Source organism: Bos mutus, chromosome 26, assembly GCF_027580195.1.
Source record: "Bos mutus isolate GX-2022 chromosome 26, NWIPB_WYAK_1.1, whole genome shotgun sequence".
NCBI classification, from domain to species: domain Eukaryota; kingdom Metazoa; phylum Chordata; class Mammalia; order Artiodactyla; family Bovidae; genus Bos; species Bos mutus.
Genome location: NC_091642.1, coordinates 7,519,119 through 7,537,648, shown reverse-complemented (window position 1 = coordinate 7,537,648; position 18,530 = coordinate 7,519,119). Strand labels below are relative to the sequence as shown.

Here is an 18,530-nt window from a genome sequence, read left to right as displayed (position 1 = left end):
TTTTATTTTGAATTGAAAATAGTTCTGTAGTTTAAAAAAATGTAGGGTAATCATGCTTTTTTATTCTAGAGTACTCAATTAGTGAACCGAATAGAGCATAGAGAATTTCAGGAAGGTGAGAAAAACAGAAATTTGTGTGCCAAAAGGAATGGTTCATTGATTTCTATAAGAAGATTCTAAAGTCTGTAAAAACAGTTCTGAGCAGAGATGGAGCGTGGCTGGGGTGGGGCGGCAGAAAACAGACAAAATTTGTCTGTTGTTATTTTAACCTGAGTATCAGAGACCTCTGATGCTCTTCTGTCCTCCCCCCCCCCCTTTTTATTTCAGCTATATTAAGTTGTCATTAACATAGAAAATTGTAAGATTTTAAGATACACATTGTGGTGATTTGGGGCTTCCTTGATAGCTCAGTTGGTAAAGAATCCACCTGCAATGCGGTTCCTGGTTGGGAAGATCTGCTGGAGAAGGGATAGGCTACCCACTCCAGTATTCTTGGGCTTCCCTTGTGGCTTAGCTGGTAAAGAATCAGCCTGCAATGCTGGAGACCTGGGTTTGATCCCTGGGTTGGGAAGATCCCCTGGATAAGGGATGACCTGCCCACTCTAGTATTCTGCCTAGAGAATTCCATGGTGATTTGATTCACACATAAATTGTGAAAGGATCCCCCCACCCCCACCCAGTCTAGTTAGTTAACACACTTATTACCTCACCTTGTATTTATCTATTTATATTTTGGGTGAAAACATTTATGTTTTGTTCTCTCAGAGAATTTCAAGTGTACAATACAGTGTTACTGATTATCGTCACTATGCTTTACATTAAGTCCTCTCCTTCTTTATCTTAAGGCTTATAGTTTGTACTTTCGCCAGTTTCTCCCCATCTTTTTTTTTTGAGATCCGTGTATAAGTGATGGCAAGCAGTATTTGTTGTCTTCTGTCGAACTTATTTCACTTAGCATAACATCTCCAAGGCCCTTCTATACGTTGCAGACGGCACAGTTCTGTCTTTCTCATGGCTTAGTAACCTATCTACTTTATATTTATTCACCCATTGGTTGTTTTCGTATGTTGGCTATTTTGAGTAACAGGGCAGCTAGCATGGGGATACAGGTTTGTCATTTCTGTTGTCTGTATACCTAGAAGTGAGATTGCTGGATCATATATGATAGTTTTATGTTTTTGAGGATCCTCCATAACGTTTTCCGTAGTGGCTTCTCCAGTTTACATTCCCACTAGTGGTGCACACGGGTTCCCCTTTCTCTGCGTTCTTGGCAGTATTTGTTATCTCTTGTCTTTTTGATAATAGCTGATTATTATTACTGGTTCAGATGCTTTTCTTCTTACTATTTGTAGATAGGTCACTGTTTTGATAATGAAGTACAGAAAGGAAGTATTCTGCACCTCATATACACAACTCATGAGATAACATGCATGTTTTTTAAAAGACGGTACTTGACAGTCTTCCGTGGAAAGGGAGTTATTTTAGAGGAAGTTACTGTTAGATATTGGCATCAAATTTTTTAAGTTATGGGCATTTAAAGATCTTTTTAAATAAGGTTTTTCTTTGTAGATATTGAAGACTTGCCTCCAACAGTCCAAGAAAAATTATTTGATGAGGTGCTTGATAGAGATGTTCAAAAAGGTAAGCATGAAACTAATGAGTATAATTTAATTTTTAGTGATTTCAATAAACGTTTTGCTCTGCTTTGTAAGCTTTGGAGTAGTTTGGTGTATAGTCATCATATTTTATTTGTACTTTAAACTGAAAATGTATAAAGTCCTTAAGAACAGTATTGTATTGTGCTGTTAAAACAGCTCATTTACAGCTCATAACTGTGGTTGAGTGAATAAAGGTATAAAAGTTTTAAAATCTTGGTTTTGTGTTTCCTATTCTAGGATGAGTATTTTTTCATAATAAACAGTTTAAGAAAATAAATTATAAATAATTTAAAAATTAAATAAATTATTCTAGGGCCTCAAGATGTTTCCATTACTTAAAATATTTTATATTTCAGTTGATATTCAAGTTTATATTTCAATTGATCAAAATTTGTAGCTGTTAGTAGTATATTACATGTACATTTTTTAACACTTTAGAGAATAATTTCTTTCTTCCAAGGGCTTCCCTGGTGGCGCAGATGGTAAAGTGTCTGCCTGAAATGTGGGAATTCAATACCTGGGTCGGGAAGATCCCCTGGAGAAGGAAATGGCAACCCAGTCCAGTATTCTTGCCTGGAAAATCCCATGGACTGAGGAGCCTGGTAGGCTACAGTCCATGGGGTTGGAAAAGAGTTGGACATGACTGAGTGACTTCTCTTTCTTTCTTTCTTCCAAATAGAATATTTCTAAATTGCAGAAGAATGAAACTGAACATGTTACATTTATTTACTTACGTGCGTCTTTATTTATATTGAAGTATAGTTGATTTACAATATTGTTAATTTCTTCTGCTATATAGCGAAGTGATTCTATTATACTTCAACATATGTTCTTTTTTATATTCTTTTCCATTATGGTTTGTCACAAGATAATTGAATATAGTTCCCTATGCTATATAGTAGTATCTTGTTTATCTGTTCCATATATACTAGTTTCCATCTGCTAACCCCAAATTTCCACTCCATCCCCCCACCAGTCTTGGCCACCACAAGTCTGTTCTCTGTGTCTGTGAATCTTGTTTCCTGGAGAATTTCATTTATGTCATATTTTAGCTTCCACATTCTGCTACTGCTAAGTCGCTTCAGTCGTGTCTGACTCTGTGCGACCCCATAGACGGTAGCCCACCAGGCTCCCCCATCCCTGGGACTCTCCAGGCAAGAACACTGGAGTGGGTTGCCATTTCCTTCTCCAATGCATGAAAGTGAAAAGTGAAAGTGAAGTCGCTCAGTCGTGTCCGACTCTTAGCGACCCCATGGACTGCAGCCCACCAGGCTCCTCCGTCCATAGGATTCTCCAGGCAAGAGTACTGGAGTGGGGTGCCATTGCCTTCTCCATTCCACATTCTAAGTGATATCAAATGGTATTTGTCTTTCCGACTTCACTTAGTATGATAATCTCTAGGCCATCCCTGTTGCTGCGAATGGCATTATCTCATTCTTTTTTCTGCCTGAGTAGTAGTCCATTGTGTATGTGTACCACATGTTTTCATCTATTCATCTGTCAAGGGACATTTAGGTTGTTTCCATGTCTTGGTTATTATGAATAGTGTTGCTGTGAACATAGGAGGAATGCTTGTTTATTTGAATTACGGTTTTGTCCAGGTATATGCCCAGGAGTGGGATTGCTGAATCATATGGGCAGCTCTATATTTTTAAATTTTTTCAAGAACCTCCATACTGTTTTCCATATTGGCTGCACCAGTAGTGCACGAGGTTGTTCTCTTTTCTCTACACCCTCTCCAGCATTTGTATTTGTATACTTTTAAATGATTATCAGTCTGACCAATGTGAGGTGGTATCTCATTGGTTTTGATTTGCATAATTCTAATAATTAGCGTTGTTAAGCATCTTTTCATGTGCCTTTTGGACATCTGTATGTCTTTGGAGAAATGCCTGGTTAGGTCTTTTTGCCCATTTTTTGGTTGGGTGGTTTTTCTGTGGTTATGTTACCTGAGAGCTGTTTGTATATTTTAAAAGTTAAGCCCGTTTTTGGTTGCATTGTTTGCAGATACTTTCTCCCTTCCGAACTTTGTCGTCTCTTTTTGTTTATGGTGTCCTTTGCTGTGCAAAAGCTTTTAAGTTTGATTAGGTCCCATTTGTTTATTTTGCTTTTTTCTATTGCCTTGGAAGACTGACCTAAGAAAATATTAGTGCAGTTTATGCCAGAGAATGTTTGCCTTTGTTCTTCTCTAGGAGTTTCATGATGTCATGTCACGTATTTAAATCTTTAAGTCATTTTGAGCATATTTTTATATTTGGTGTGAAGATGTGTTTTAACTTTATTGATTTACATGAAGCTGTCCAACACTGCTTGTTGAAGAGGCTTTTTTCCCATTATATATTCTTACCTCCTTTGTTGAAGATTAATTGACCATAGGTGTGTGAGTTTATTTCTGGGCTGTTTTGTTCCACTGAGCTGTGTGTCTTTTTTTTGTCTTTTTTTGAATACCATGCTGTTTTGATTACTGTAGCTTTATAGTCTTACCTGAAGTTTGGGAGGGTTGGACCTCCAACTTTGTTCTTTGTTCAAAATTTTATATATTTTTTGGCTGTGCTGGGTCTTCGTGGCTGTGCGGGCTTTTCTCTAGTGGAGAGCAGAGGCTACTCTGTAGTTGTGGTGTGTGGGCTTGTGGTGGTGGCTCTCGTGTTGTGGAGCATGGGCTCTGGTTGTGGCACCTGGGCTCAGTAGTTGTGGCTCCTGGGCTTCAGAGCACAGACACACTCAGTAGTTGTGGTGCACGGACTTAGTTGCTCCATGGCATGTGGGATCTTCCCAGATCGGGGATCGAACCCGTGTCTGCTGCATTGACAGGCAGATTCTTTACCACTGAGACACCAAGGAAGCCCTTGCTTTGTTCTTTTTTCTCAGGAGTGCCTTGGCAATTCTGGATCCTTTATGGTTCCATACAAATTTTAGGATTATTTATTCTAGTTCTGTGAAAGATGTCTTGGGTAATTTCATAGGAATTGCCTTAAATCTGTAGGTTGCTTTAGGTAGTGTGGCCATTTTAAGAATATTAATTCTTCGAGTCTTAAGAGCATGGGATATCTTTCCATTTATTTGAATAATCTTCAGTTTCCTTTATTGATGTTTTATATGAATATGTCAAATTTCTCATAGAGTTAGAAGAAGAATCTCCAATTATAAACTGGTCATTGGAATTGGCTACACGTTTGGACAGTCGACTGTATGCACTTTGGAACCGGACTGCAGGAGACTGCTTACTGGATTCAGTACTACAAGCTACCTGGGGCATTTACGACAAGGACTCGGTGCTTCGGAAAGCCCTGCATGACAGCCTGCACGACTGTTCACATTGGTGAGCTGGCATCCTTCCCTTTGGAAGTCCAGGAGAGCACTAGCTGAAACCTATCCTTACAGTGGTTGGATGCTTTTTGTCTGTTGTTTCTTTTTATGGAAGCTGGGGGAGGGGGAAGCTTTGGTTTTAGACATTGAGACACTTTGAACATCACAGTGGTTTTTATATGTTTTGCTAAGCTTTAAAACAAACATTTGAATTTGTGGTAGTGGTCTTATTAAATATAGGAAGGTCTTTGCTCATATATTAAAGTAGCTATTATTTCGTATTTTGTTCAAGTTTAAGATATTATATTATGTATTACACATTTTTCTTCCTGAGACAGATACTCATAAGACTACATTTTTGTAATTTTGCAAATTTTCAAATCCACAGAAAAGTTAAAATCAGTCTGGTGGACCCCAGCCTCTCCTTCATTGGCTTGATCAGTTGTTGATGGTTAACATTTTTCTGTATGTGCTCCATCTCTATATATTAATGCAGAAACAATTTGTTTTAGACACCGTGATGCTTTCTCCTTCAGTGTTTTATCCTGTATCTTTTAAGAACAAGGATATTCTACTACCCAATCACATCCTCATTACCACATCTAAGAAAGTCAACATGGACTCAGTTATCTCATGGTTTAGTCATTTAGCCTTTTGTCCAGTGGAGAGGACTTTGTGCCCTTTAGAGGAGGGAAACTGCTGTGGATTGATTTGGTATTGTGGGGAATACTGTTCCTTTTGTGGTGTGGACTCATCAGGCCAGGTAAGCCTGATGCCATTAAGTGCCCGTCCTGTCTCACCTCTCTGGATTGGGTGGCGTGCTCATCAGACAGCATCCTCGTGCTCTGGTTGTTTATGTGGGCCTGCCCACACCAAGAGGATGATAGTCATTTGGGGTATTGTGGTTTTATAGGTCTGCCTTGTAGGTTTGATTAATGTGTGTCTGCCCTGGAAAGATGGATCTGTTTTTTGGGTGTGCTCAGCCTGAAAGCTAGATCTGGATTTTGGTAAATCTACCATTTTGCAAGTCCTTTAAAACAGGCAACCCTAGAGTCTTTCCTCTGGTGGTAATATCCTGCCTTTGTTGTAAGGTTGAAAGTGTACTGTAAATTTCAGCAGTGGTAACTAATGTTAGGACTGAAATTCCAGTTTTGAGTCACTTGAAGTCTCAAAGTTTAATGTGAAAGCAGATGAGTGCCATACTCTGAGGTTTGGGCTTGATGGCTGGTAGAGTGGGGAAGACCTGGGCCTTAAGAGTACAGCCACGGTAAGTGCTGTTGCAGCAGATCTTTCAGGAATGGAGGCCTTAATTCTAAAAGGATATTTCAGCCAGCATATCAGCAGGCTTCTGAAAATAATGTCTCTCTTGGTACCACCTCTTCCATCCCTGCCATACAGGGTCTTCACCTGATGGTCTACAGTTAAGGTGGAGGAAGCTGCAAGGGTTATAGTGACCACACAGAGGTCTTTTTCAGTATCTTGAGGTGGAGATAGGATGGAGAAGGCTGTCAGATGGGGAGGGAGGACGTGTTGCCATAGATTCAGAGCTTCGGTGACGTGGGTCAAATATATTAACCTTACGGAATTAGCATTAAAATGGTGACTGTTGTGAGTTGTGACCAGTTTGTTGACTGGGGTCTTACGTATGGCTATTACTATTAGAAGGTAGAATGAGAAGGCCAGCATGTCACTTGTGCAGTCTTCTTTTAAATCAGTTTTTTTTTGGCTAGGATTTCCTTTGCTTATAAATCCAAATCAAGTGGGATGAGACATTCTCTTACATTGTATAAAATATCTAAATGAGAATGGAGAAAGTAATTTTATTTAAACCCCTCCCCCATCACTTCAAGATAGGCCATTTTTTTTGTTGTAGTAGCTGTGCTTTTCTGTTGAGTGCCTGTGATTTGAACTGACTCAGGTGCTCAAGATGGAACATTGTACTTGTCTTTGATCGACATGTCAATCCAAATAGAGAGCCAAGTGAGAGTAATATAAATGGGAAAAATCAGTTATTTTAGAAATATGATTTGTAGCTTAGTATTGTGCCTCTCTATGTATCAAGTTTTACACTTAATGTATTGTTGCTATTATTTTAATAGACTAATATCTGTTAGGTCAATTAAAAGTAAAAAAGAAAAAGTTTTATCTTCAATTTATTTTTTGATGCAGATCAAGACCTTTATGTAGTTCAAAATTTCTGATCTGTGTTATTTTCCTTCTTTCTAAAGAACTTCTTTGAATATTTATGAAGCAGGTCTCTGGCAACAAATTGCCTCCATTTTTGTCTGAAAAAGGATGTATTTCTATCTTAGTTGAAAAAAAAAAGATTGATTTTTGACTGTCCTGGGTCTTTGTTGCTATACGCGGGCTTTCTCTAGTTGTGGCGAGAGGGGCCTCCTCTCGGCTGCAGCACAGGCGCTTCTCGTGGTGGCAGCTTCTCTCATTGTGGAGCACGGGCTCTGGGAGCAGGGCCCTCGGGTTGTGGCACGCGGCTCTGGAGCGCAGGCTCAGTACTTGTGGTGCACAGGCTTAGTTGCCCTGTGGCATGTGGGATCTTCCCCGACCAGGGATCAAACCTGTGTCTCCTGCATTGGCAGGTGGATTCTTATCCACTGTGTCACCAGAGAAGTCCTCTCATTTACTTTTGAAGGATAATTTCACAGGGTATAGAATTCTAGGTTGGTGGGGTTTTTTCCTCTCAATTTTAAAAAATATTTCACTTTGTTCTCTTCTTGCTTCTATGGATAGTTTCTGAGAAGTTGGTTATAATTCTTTTAGTTTTCTATAGGTAGGTGTTTTTTATACTCTGGCTTCTTTCAGGACTTTTTTCTTTAATTTTCTGTTGTTTTAATATGATATGCCTACGTGTGGTTTTTCTGGCGATTTTCCTTCGTGGTTTTCTCTGAGCTTCCTGAACCTGTGGTGTGGTGTCTGACAGTCATTTGGTGAAATTCTCAGTCCTTACTGTTGCGAGCATTTCTTCCTGTTACTTTTTCCCCCTTTCCTGTCTGTAATGCTACATGTTGTACCTTTGGTAGTTGTCCCACAGTTATTCTTCTGTTTTTTTTGTCCGTGTTATCTTTTCTTTTTAGATTTGAAGTTTTGTATTGATGTATCTTTAAGAGGTTCTTTCTTTAGCCAAGCCCAGTCTGCTGATAAAGCTGTCAAAAATACTTTCATTTCTGTTAGTGCTTTTGCTCTCTGAAATTTCATTTTGGTTCTGTCAGGATTTCCATCTCTCTGTCTAAATTGCCCATCTGCTCTTGCATGCTGTCTTTTTCCATTAGGGAGCACTTAACATATTTATTATAGTTATTTACAGTTTTTAAATTTATTTTATTTTTTTCATTCAAATACTTGGTACTTTTGTTGAAAAATATTTTCATAAAATAAAGGTTTGTTTCTGGACTCTTGGTTTTTCCTGTTGATCTCTATGTCTGTCTTTATGCCAGTGTTAGATTATCTTGATTATAGCTTTGTGGTAGGTTTTGAAATCAGGAATATTAAGTCTTCCAACTTTATCCTTTTTTTTTTTTCCAACTTTATCCTTCTTTTCACTATTCCCTTTGGACTTCTAGGCAAATTTTAGGTTCTAGCTTCTGCAGAAAAGCCCTCTAGGATTTTGATAGAAATTGCACTGAACGTGGAGATTAATTTTGGGAGTATTATCAGATAGAGTGTTAAGTCTTTTCATCCTGAAATTGATTTTTGAATGTTAAGCCAAATTGTATCGCTATCTCACTTAGTCTCATGTTTGGATTTGTGTCCTTGACTGAGTCAGGTAGATGGACAGTTTAGGTCTTTGTGGTGGGTGTGATTTTTAAATATATTTTTGAACCTCTTTATTCTGCAGTCTTCTTTAGTTTTGAGTGTAGTCATCATTTGATTTCTGGCAAATTTAGCTGTCTCAATATTAAAATGATTTTAGGCACTAACCAAGAAATTTCTTACCACATACATCTTTCAGTTTGTAATAACTTTCTGTTTCACAGTAATTCTCCCAAACTGATATCAAAACAATATATTTTGTCATTTGTACATTAAAATATATTTCTGTATATCTTAGGTATTTTAAGAGGGATATCCATATTTTATTTTTAAACATTTGGCATTGAAACTTACATTCCTGAATTATAAAGAAAAAACCTGTGGTTACTGTAAATAGAAAAAAAGTTTTTTTTTCTAATCAAGAGTTAAGCCTCTGTAACATTCTATTTTAAATCTAAAATAACATTAGTTTACTTTTTACAAAACCCTACATTAAGTTAAAGAAACGCGTGACACTAAGCCATTTAATACCTTAACTTTTCAACAATAGCGAGGGAATGTTTTCTGATCTTTTTATTCTTTCACCTAGAATTCAAGTACATAGAAGTATTGGGGATTGATAGTTCATTACATGTGAGAGGATTGTAATGTTACAAACTGGTTAACTGTTTGTAATATGTTATTGGTTAATCTGTCTTCAGAGGCCTTTGCTGGTTTCTAAGATCACAGTTTTCAATGTAATTATATCTGGCTTTATTTAATTGTATACTTGATGTTATAAAGAAAAAGAATGTTTTGTTTTAGTAATTCAGTCTACCAGTGGCCTAATTTGAGTTTTAATCTTCATAATTTATTAGGCTGAAGTATTTAGAGAGGTATTAAGCATGAAGAGGGGATTATTTTTATAGTTGGATTTTATTATCATGTGATACTTAAATAATTTTATGTAATGAAATCTCAAGGAAGTGATTTTGATATTCTCGTAAACACATGGGCTCTTTCTAAATCTGTGACCAAGTAGTGGATACTGTTCATTAATGGAGTAAAGTATCTTTGATTTTATCCAAACTCTCAGATGATTTTGAGTGTTTTTCATTTGTAAACCAATAGTAGACAGTTGAAATCAGCTGTTCTTGTCATTAGTGTTTGAAGTTCTGATGAAAGTTTGGTGGGTGGTGAATCAGATTATGTCTGAAGATATGTTAAAAAGTATCTGCTAGCAGAGTGGAGGCATTTTTAATTTGAAAAATTTACTTCAAGCCAGGTAAAATGAATTATTAAATCTCTGCATATGATGTGCTTAAAGACTACATTAAATAAATGATTAGAACATTAAATGAACTGTTTATAGAAAGGCTTCTTTTTTACTGTGTTGTTTTTTAGGTTTTATACACGTTGGAAAGATTGGGAGTCCTGGTATTCTCAGAGCTTTGGTTTACATTTTTCCTTGAGAGAAGAACAGTGGCAAGAAGACTGGGCATTTATACTGTCTCTTGCTAGTCAGGTAAGAATGCTTCCAGGCATGTTGCTTCTCTGAAAAAAGTGAGGCCGCTGCTCTGCATGCCTTGGTTTGCAGTGAGACCACGTTGGGGCAGAGTGGTACAGAGGAGAGTCGAGGACTTGGCATCAGGTGGCTCAGGTTCCATTGACTGCTGATTGGCTCTGTGACCACAGGCCTCACTGCCGAACAGGGAGGGCAGTATGTTTTTATGTTAAGTGACTAGAAAACTGTCAGAATGAACGTTTTACTTGGTGATTCTAACCTCGTAAATATTTCCCCAGATAGCTCTTCAGTTATGTTGTCCTCACGGAGAGGTAGCTCTGGGGGATTGACATACACGCACTGCTACATATAAAATTGATAACTGAAGACCTACTGCATAGCACAGGGAACTCTGTAATGATCTTTATAGGAAAAGAATCTTAAGAAAGAGTGGGTGTATGTCTATGTATAAATGATTTCACTTTACTGCAGAAACTAGCACAGCATTGTAAATAAACTATATTCAAATAAAAATTAAAAAAAAAATGGCAGCTTTATGCCTGCTTTACCCATCTGTGGGTTAGCTCCCGTTCTGTGTCCAGGATCACTCACTGATAATGGGCACTCCTGTGCTGATGGTGCGCTGTGAGGCCCCTGAGGCTAAAGTTGTGGTCTTCGTAGGGCTGCCTGGTTGATGCTGTGTCCACGTGAGGTAGGCCATGGAGAAGGTTCCGTGGACAGAAGTGATTGGAATGAACTTGTATAGATGTGTTGAGTTGTCTCTCAGACATGCGCTAGTTTTGTGAAGTGTTATTAATATACTTCGCTCATAGCTCAGGGAAGTATGAATGAGAATGGTAAAGAATCTGCCTGCAGTGCCGGAGACCCCAGTTCAATTCCTGGGTCGGGAAGATCCGCTGCAGAAGGGATAGGCTACTCACTCCAGTATTCTTGGGCTTCCCTGGTGGCTCAGCTGGTAAAGAATCCACCTGCAAAGCGGGAGACCTGGGTTTGATCCCTGGGTTGGGAAGATGACCTGGAGAAGGGAAAGGCCTTACTCCAGTATTCTGGCCTGGAGAATTACATGGACTATACAGTCTGTGGGGTCACAAAGAGTCGGACACGACTGAGCAACTTTCACTTCATTAATATACTGAACTGTAAAATTCATGTATATGCACAACAAATCACTTCTTTTCTTTGCAGAAATCACCATAATTCCTTAGTACAATATGAGGGAAGTCCCTTCTGTCATTGGGCCATTTGGGCGGGGTTCACCCTTTGGGCAGGGTGCATGTCTGAGACGTGCACCTGCTGTAAAGGTGCTGTCAGAGTCGTTGCTGAGGGAAGGAGGCCAGTCGAGTGTTTCTGTGTTAGGTGATGTGGCCATTTGCAAGCTGTTTGTATCCCTGTGGGACAGTCGGGCTCCTCTCTCCACTTCGGGGGGACCCTGTTGTAGTTCACGAGGAACCTGACCAGAAGGCAGTTATGTGAATAAGACTCCTTTGTTGTCTGAATCTCTTATTCCTCAGATCAGTATTTAACCAGATCTGTTTAGTTCTTGAGTTTGGATAGCGAAGGATATCTGTGTATAAGCTTTGCAGATGTCTTTTATTGGACTTTGCTACTTGAGGAATCATTCTTAGCTTGACAGTAGTAGTGCCATACTTTTTTTTTTTAATGAATGGAGATAGTGTGCTGAAGGAGGGCAGCGTTTTGTTATACATGTCAGTTTTCCAGGGTGGTAGTGGATGTTTTAAAGAGAAATTCTTTCTTTTGTTTTGTTCTGTACAGCCTGGAGCAAGTTTGGAGCAGACTCACATTTTTGTACTTGCACATATTCTTAGACGACCAATTATAGTTTATGGAGTAAAATATTATAAAAGTTTTCGGGGAGAAACTTTAGGATATACTCGGTTTCAAGGTAAACCATTATCATTAGTATTTTGGAACTTTCTTGTTTATTATTTTAAGGCACATTGCAGTCACATCCTGAAAATCCCATTGTGATTTTCTTCCCTCTTTCCAGGTGTGTATTTGCCTTTGTTGTGGGAACAGAGTTTTTGTTGGAAAAGTCCGATTGCTCTGGGCTATACAAGGGGCCACTTCTCTGCTTTGGTTGCCATGGAAAATGATGGCTATGGTAACCGAGGTGCTGGTGCTAACCTGAACACCGATGACGATGTCACCATCACGTTTCTGCCTCTGGTTGACAGTGAGAGGAAGTTACTCCACGTGCACTTTCTTTCTGCTCAGGAGGTAAGACGCCTGTTTCTCACTTTAACTCCTCAAAGTAGCAGCGCTGTGCCAGAACCTGGCCTTGGGTGTCTCTCGGGTGTGCTGTTATCTGCACTACCACTTACAGTTTTGAGTTTAGTCATAGTAATTGTCACTTTCTATAAATCCTAGTCAGACAGACTGAAGTTTACCTTTTCAGAACAGCTGTGTAGGAGGTGTTGTGTGGAGATAAAGCAGTGAAGATGGAAGTCCATGCCCTCAGGTAGTGATGAGTGCTGAGGAGAAGTAAAAAGATGGGGTGAGGGGGAAAGGGAGGGATGGGGTGCAGGGTGTCGGTGGCTGAACTGGGGGCGGTAGGGTAAGGTGTCACTGAGGAGGTGGCGCTTGAATTGAGACTTCAAGAGGAAGGAGTCTTGCAGGAACTGGGGGAGGAGAGTTGTAGCAGAGGGAATTGGAAGGCTGGTGTGGCTTGTGGGGACTGGGCAAGGGGGAGAGGAGGCTGAGGCTGCGGGGTGGCCATCAGCAGTCTTTTAAATTTTTCTGACTTTTACTGTGGGTGAGCTAGGGAGCCAGCAGCCAGTTTGCATAGAAGAGGCGCACTGGCCGCTCAGGTGAAACTAGGTACCTGGGCAGTGGTGGGAGCAGCAGGTAGGAGCTCCCTGTAGCTGCAGGGAAGTGATGAGAAGGTGTGAAAGAATACTCGCAGAAAACCCATATTCTTATAAAAAGTATTGGTCTTTTATTTAATATAGTAATTATTATAAAACTTTTATAAGCATAACATTAAGAAAAAAATTCATAGATAATTTTTGTAACTTCACCCTGTACATAGCTTTCTGAGCAAACTTACCTTGTTCTTTTTGAAGCTGCAACTTTTCTTTCTAGTCTTTTCTTTGCCAGAATCAGTGTATTGGAGAACACTTCCTTTTTGCCATTATATCAAACAAATGAACTTATCATTAGGCTGTTCTTCCCTCTAGGTTTGTCTGTGAATTTTCAAGTTGACATTTTTTCCTATTTACCCATAGGGTTTTAAACATAAAATTGATGAGAGTAGAACCTAGGTTGAAACACTTCGTTGCTCTGGCCCTTTCGTTAATCATACCAGCTGTAGGTCTCTATGAAATTTTTCCTGTCAGATCTCTGATCTGTCATATTATTTTTCCTTTTCTTCACATTCCTCTAAAAGCTAGGTAATGAGGAACAGCAAGAAAAACTGCTCAGGGAGTGGCTGGACTGCTGCGTGACTGAGGGAGGCGTTCTCGTGGCCATGCAGAAGAGCTCTCGGCGGCGAAATCACCCCCTGGTCACGCAAATGGTAGAAAAATGGCTTGACCGCTACCGACAGATCCGGCCTTGTACATCCCTATCTGATGGAGAGGAAGACGAAGATGATGAAGATGAATGAAAAAAAAAATCCAAGAACAGAAGACCAAGGTATCAGCTCTGTGCGGGACCCCACATGAGTGTGTTGCTCCAAGCAGAGCACACGGCATGGAATGAAGCGAACCTGGCAGGTTCTGCTTGGAAGGGTTTTTTCTGATCCATACCCAACAGAGACGATGTGTCTGCTGCATGAGGAGACAGAACTTTGGACTACAGTTTGTAAAAAAGAAACAAAAAACTAATTTTATTAAGACAGAACTTTTTTCCTTTCAGATTGTAAATCTGTCTATAAATGTAACGCATGTGGTTGTGTAAGAAGTTGTGTAATAGGAAAAGTTGTACCAGCATCTTCATATTATTGAGAAGTTTTTCCAGCATGGGCACCTCCAAAAGCACATGGCAGGTCACTCTTTGTTCCTTTGAGATAATTCTTTTTAAAGTAGAACCTGGCATTCTACTTCCATCTGAAAAGATCCATTTTACATTCTGTCTCACTAGAGCTCAGTAGAGATTTGGAAACTTTTTGTACAAATTATCCATAGCAAAACATAAAAATAAAAACAAGCTTTTATTTTTTATTAGTAATTTAGTTCCTGTTGTGCCCAATAAAATCAAATCTTTAAGGAACAAACTGTAAGAAAAGTCAGAATTTTTTATTGAGTGAACTTCATGTAGACATCGTTCCCTTGTTTTGAAAAGGGTTTTGGTTTCTCTTATTTTGTCTTTTTCAGTTTCTGATAAGCCGCCTTTTGGTATTTAGGTATTTATTTGTTTGGAAGAGTGCTCTTAAACTGAGGCTTCCTCCACCAGACTCTGGGCAGCAGTCTCCTTGTGAGTAGTTACCCCATGGATATACATTAGGGCAGTGGTTGGGGAGCCAGCCCACTTGAACTGAATGAATTATGTGAAGTCTGCTCACTTGCCTCTGTGGACATTAGACTCCCAGGTTGTCGTGCAGAGGGTCTTTGGATTCTTTATCATCAACTCTGCTTTAAGCAAATTGTGTTAGAAAGGCATGCCTTTGCTTGGGCTAATTGCGAATTTCCGTTCAGAATAGAATAAAGATTTTAAGAATGCAGTAAGGTGGTTTAAATGCATTGTATAATGAATTTCTCAGTGAGTAGTCTGAGAATTTTTGCATGTTGGTTAATTGTGGCCATTCTTATTTAAAGTTATAACTATAATCTTAGGTAGAAAAACTTTCTGTAAAAGTATTATTTGACCACTTCAGGTATACATTCAATACTGGGTAAAAATTTCAGACCTATCTCAGGAACACAAAAAGACTTAGTGTCCTGATAAGCACTTTGTAGACTATTGATGTGGCAAGGAATTTCAAACACACATACACACTCTTTCCCTTTGATAAAAAGGCTGTGAAAACCTTTTAATATTTGCTTCTTGTTTTCTTCTAAGTTCTATTTAGATGGTATTGAAATGTGCACAACCTCAGATTTGATGCTGAAATACTAAAAATAGTAAAATACCTGTGAGATGTCATCTCTTTAGTTCTTTCTTCCCTCCCTGAAAGGTGTTTCCAGGATGAAAGATCGCTGCTGCTGCATGCTAAAACTTGCAGGAAGAATATTTGCAATTGGATCCCATATAAATGAATTTTGATATAATATTGGTATGTTACTGTTTCAAGGGGCTGATGTTTTCTTACAAAATTGATCCTCCGGTTTGCTTTCGTTTTGGACAGTAGTTAAGGATTTAGAAGGCTGCCATTCTGACTACTTAGCATAGCATCCCTATGAACTTTTCTTCATATATAGGAAGAATTCTTTAGTGGCCAGACAACCCATTCTAGTTGCGGTTAAGCCAGTTGAAGAAGACAGAGAGAAAGGTTTGAGGGAGAAGCATCTGGTGGCTAGGGTCTCCAGGATAGTCAGTGCTGTTTGGGAAGCCGCAGCTCGGTCTTCGGCCTCCACGTGCTGTGTCTGCTGAGTGATATGTCCCCAGGTGTGACCCTGGCCACATCTAGCTTAACAGGTACAGCATTCTTCCCTGTGGGAAAGAACTATGTGTGTGTGTGTATATATATATATATATATATATACGCTCCAGTTCTTAGGCTTCAGACTTGGCGGAGCTTTAAATGGTTTTCACAGCAGATTGGCTGGTAAAGGCTAACATTTTGGTGAGTCAATGCTATGTTAAGCTCTTGAACTATCAAACAGCCATAACTATCATCCCAAGACAGAATTTGCAGTTCTTTCTCAGATTCCATGTGGCGGGGTGACAGATAACTCAAGTGTCTTTTGGTTGACTCTGGACGGTAATACCTGAACTGTATGGACTTGACTTTACGGTTCTTCTTGGGAGAATACGGCGTGGTGGTTTCTGTTCAAATTAAAAGACAGGATGTGGGCCTGCCTGCCTTTTCATGTCTTTGGCTCTTAGGCTCATCCTGTGACAGACGAGTCTGTGTTAAGGGGATACTGCTGCGCATGGGCGGGTGGGGCCTCCTTGGTGTGCAGATGTCATCCCTGCACTGATTACGCTTGACAAGTGGTTATGAAGATGACAGCGAACCGCCGCTCCGCTCCCCGGAGTGGTGATACAGGTCAGTAACCATGCGCTCCACCTCGATCCACGTCAGGTGGCTTTAATGTAATTTTTCACGGGAAAGTTGGGATAGGACCACCACCTTAAAATGAGTGAGGAGGTTGATGTTTTCAGTTGCCATGACTTTTTTTTAAATGGAAAGAGGCAGGGCAGTTGTAAAGGTGTTTGATATCTGGACTTGTTGGACTTAACCAGCATTTACAGAAGGGATTTAATGCTATTTAAGAAAGGAAGACTTATTAAATCAACTGAAAGTTCTTCACACATGGAAATGACTGATGTTAATTATTTTGCAACATTTCTTTGTAAATATCATTTACAAACAATTTTTTGAGATTCACCTCCCTTTCCTGCATTAATGCTTGGGTCAGGTAATTTTACTTTTGGGTAAATTAAAATCAAAACTAAAACTTGACCAATTTTGTTTCTTGAATTAACTTAGTTCTAATCCACCCATTTCATCTTAAGAATGGACATACGTGAAGTTTTGGTTTATCACATGAAGTAATTATCAGCATTCTTGAGTCTGGTTATGAAATAGGAAAGTATTGTTAATCTTTGAACCTGGGAATAACAAGAGTTGGGAAAGAAATGGGCTAATTGAGTTAACATCTCGAGAGAACTTTTACATTAGTGAGATGTACTTGAATTTCAAAGCTTAACAGAAATTTTTATTACTTTTTATTGAAAACTGCACTGAACGCTAAATGTCCACCTTTACAATAAACAAATACAGTAACGGTAACTCACACTAAAACAAAACATATTTCTGATAGCCATTATTTTTCTGTTTGGGACAGTTTTAAAGGTTTTTTTTTTTTTCTTTTTGTCACAAAAACAGGAATGTACCTATACAAAGGCTCAAAATAGGCCATCTTTTAAACAAAAAGGCGATGATTCACAAAAGACTATGAATATAACATGTAACTAGTTGATACAAATCTAATAGGATTTGTTAAAATCAGTCACATCTAATAACACACCTGAAGTGTTCTTGTATAAAATATCACGTGAAGAAAAGAAGACTTTATCAATGTCTAAAAAGTGGGTTTGTTCATAGACAATCTGACAAGTTACCATAAAAAGTGTTTCCTGAGACATAAGGAAATGCAACATTATTCTTCTTGAACCCTTTCAGTTCAAGACTTTCCACTCAATAAAATAGCTGAGGATCTGAAACTGAGAAAATATATTTGAGTACAAACAGCTTGTGAAACTTAATACTTTTTTCTTTTTTTGCATCATCAGAGGGTTTTACTGAACTCACAACCAACTTGCCCGCTCAGTACGCAGTTCAGATGGGAGAGAATTCTCTGTACAGGAGCCTGTACTGTCTTCAATCCCGTGCTCGCGGTGTCTAACACAGGCAGACAGCTTTCTCCCCATTTTGTAGTAATTTAATCTTCCTATTAGCAAAAGAGGTAACCAGCCCCGTGGACCGAAGGGACTAGAGTCATAGGGTGGGGATTTCCTCTTAATATTTTATTTTGATGTTTGGAACTCTTGATGCAACATTCTAGAGCAAGGTGTTCAGGACCTCCTGTGCCCAAGGGACTGATAAAGGAAAAAGATCTATTTATTCTTTGTGATTTGATGCACAGATGAAAAACTTAACACACAATAACAGAAGTTGGTCGTTAACAAATCACGTCCTAGTCTCTTTCAGCGCTTCCGCAAGCAGACGACGACATCTTCAGTTTTCCCACGTCTCGGCTTCTAGCTCTTCTGTAGCTGTAACACTGCAACGTCAATGATGCATATGTCCAGAATCAGTTAAAAAGACTGTCAAATTCCTTTTCTCTTAGTTCATTTTTCACTGTCTCTTGGTCCCAGGTGTATCTGAATGATTACCTTTCATCACTCGCTGCTATTGCTCGTTGGGGTGCTCTCGATTGTCCCCGTGTTTCGTGGGCTGGTTGGGAGAGGGAGCTTGGGAGGGATGTGCCACCGTGGGGAGGTTGTGGGTCACCGGGATGCCTCCGGGGATGATCCCTTCCATGGCAGCAGGAAGTCCTCCCGGAGCCACGCCCACGATGCCTGGCGGGTATCTGAGGCGCACACAAGAGAAAGGGCTGGTTAAGTTCAGGGTCAGGAAGTTGCCAACCTCTTGGCTCTGCCTTTTT

General features: G+C 39.4%; 2 protein-coding genes across 12 annotated transcripts in view; one reads left to right on the top strand and one right to left on the bottom strand.

Annotated features, from left to right (window-relative positions):
- The window catches only part of ZRANB1 (zinc finger RANBP2-type containing 1), a 73,663-nt gene extending 58,336 nt beyond the window's left edge, over positions 1-15,327 (top strand). For all 3 annotated transcript variants that reach the window (XM_070363546.1, XM_070363544.1, XM_070363545.1), the window contains 6 exons: positions 1,570-1,641; positions 4,779-4,977; positions 10,116-10,236; positions 12,010-12,139; positions 12,245-12,474; positions 13,643-15,327. In XM_070363546.1, the coding sequence (XP_070219647.1) occupies positions 1,570-1,641; positions 4,779-4,977; positions 10,116-10,236; positions 12,010-12,139; positions 12,245-12,474; positions 13,643-13,861 (971 nt within the window). In that variant the 3' untranslated portion in view covers positions 13,862-15,327. The remainder of the gene's footprint in view (positions 1-1,569; positions 1,642-4,778; positions 4,978-10,115; positions 10,237-12,009; positions 12,140-12,244; positions 12,475-13,642) is intronic.
- A 1,738-nt stretch (positions 15,328-17,065) lies between these two features.
- The window catches only part of CTBP2 (C-terminal binding protein 2), a 168,814-nt gene continuing 167,349 nt past the window's right edge, over positions 17,066-18,530 (bottom strand). For 8 of the 9 annotated variants that reach the window (XM_070363537.1, XM_070363536.1, XM_070363542.1 and 5 more), the window contains one exon: positions 17,066-18,455. In XM_070363537.1, coding sequence (XP_070219638.1) covers positions 18,275-18,455 — 181 coding nt within the window. In that variant the 3' untranslated portion in view covers positions 17,066-18,274. The remainder of the gene's footprint in view (positions 18,456-18,530) is intronic. The other variant, XM_070363535.1, reaches the window with a different exon arrangement.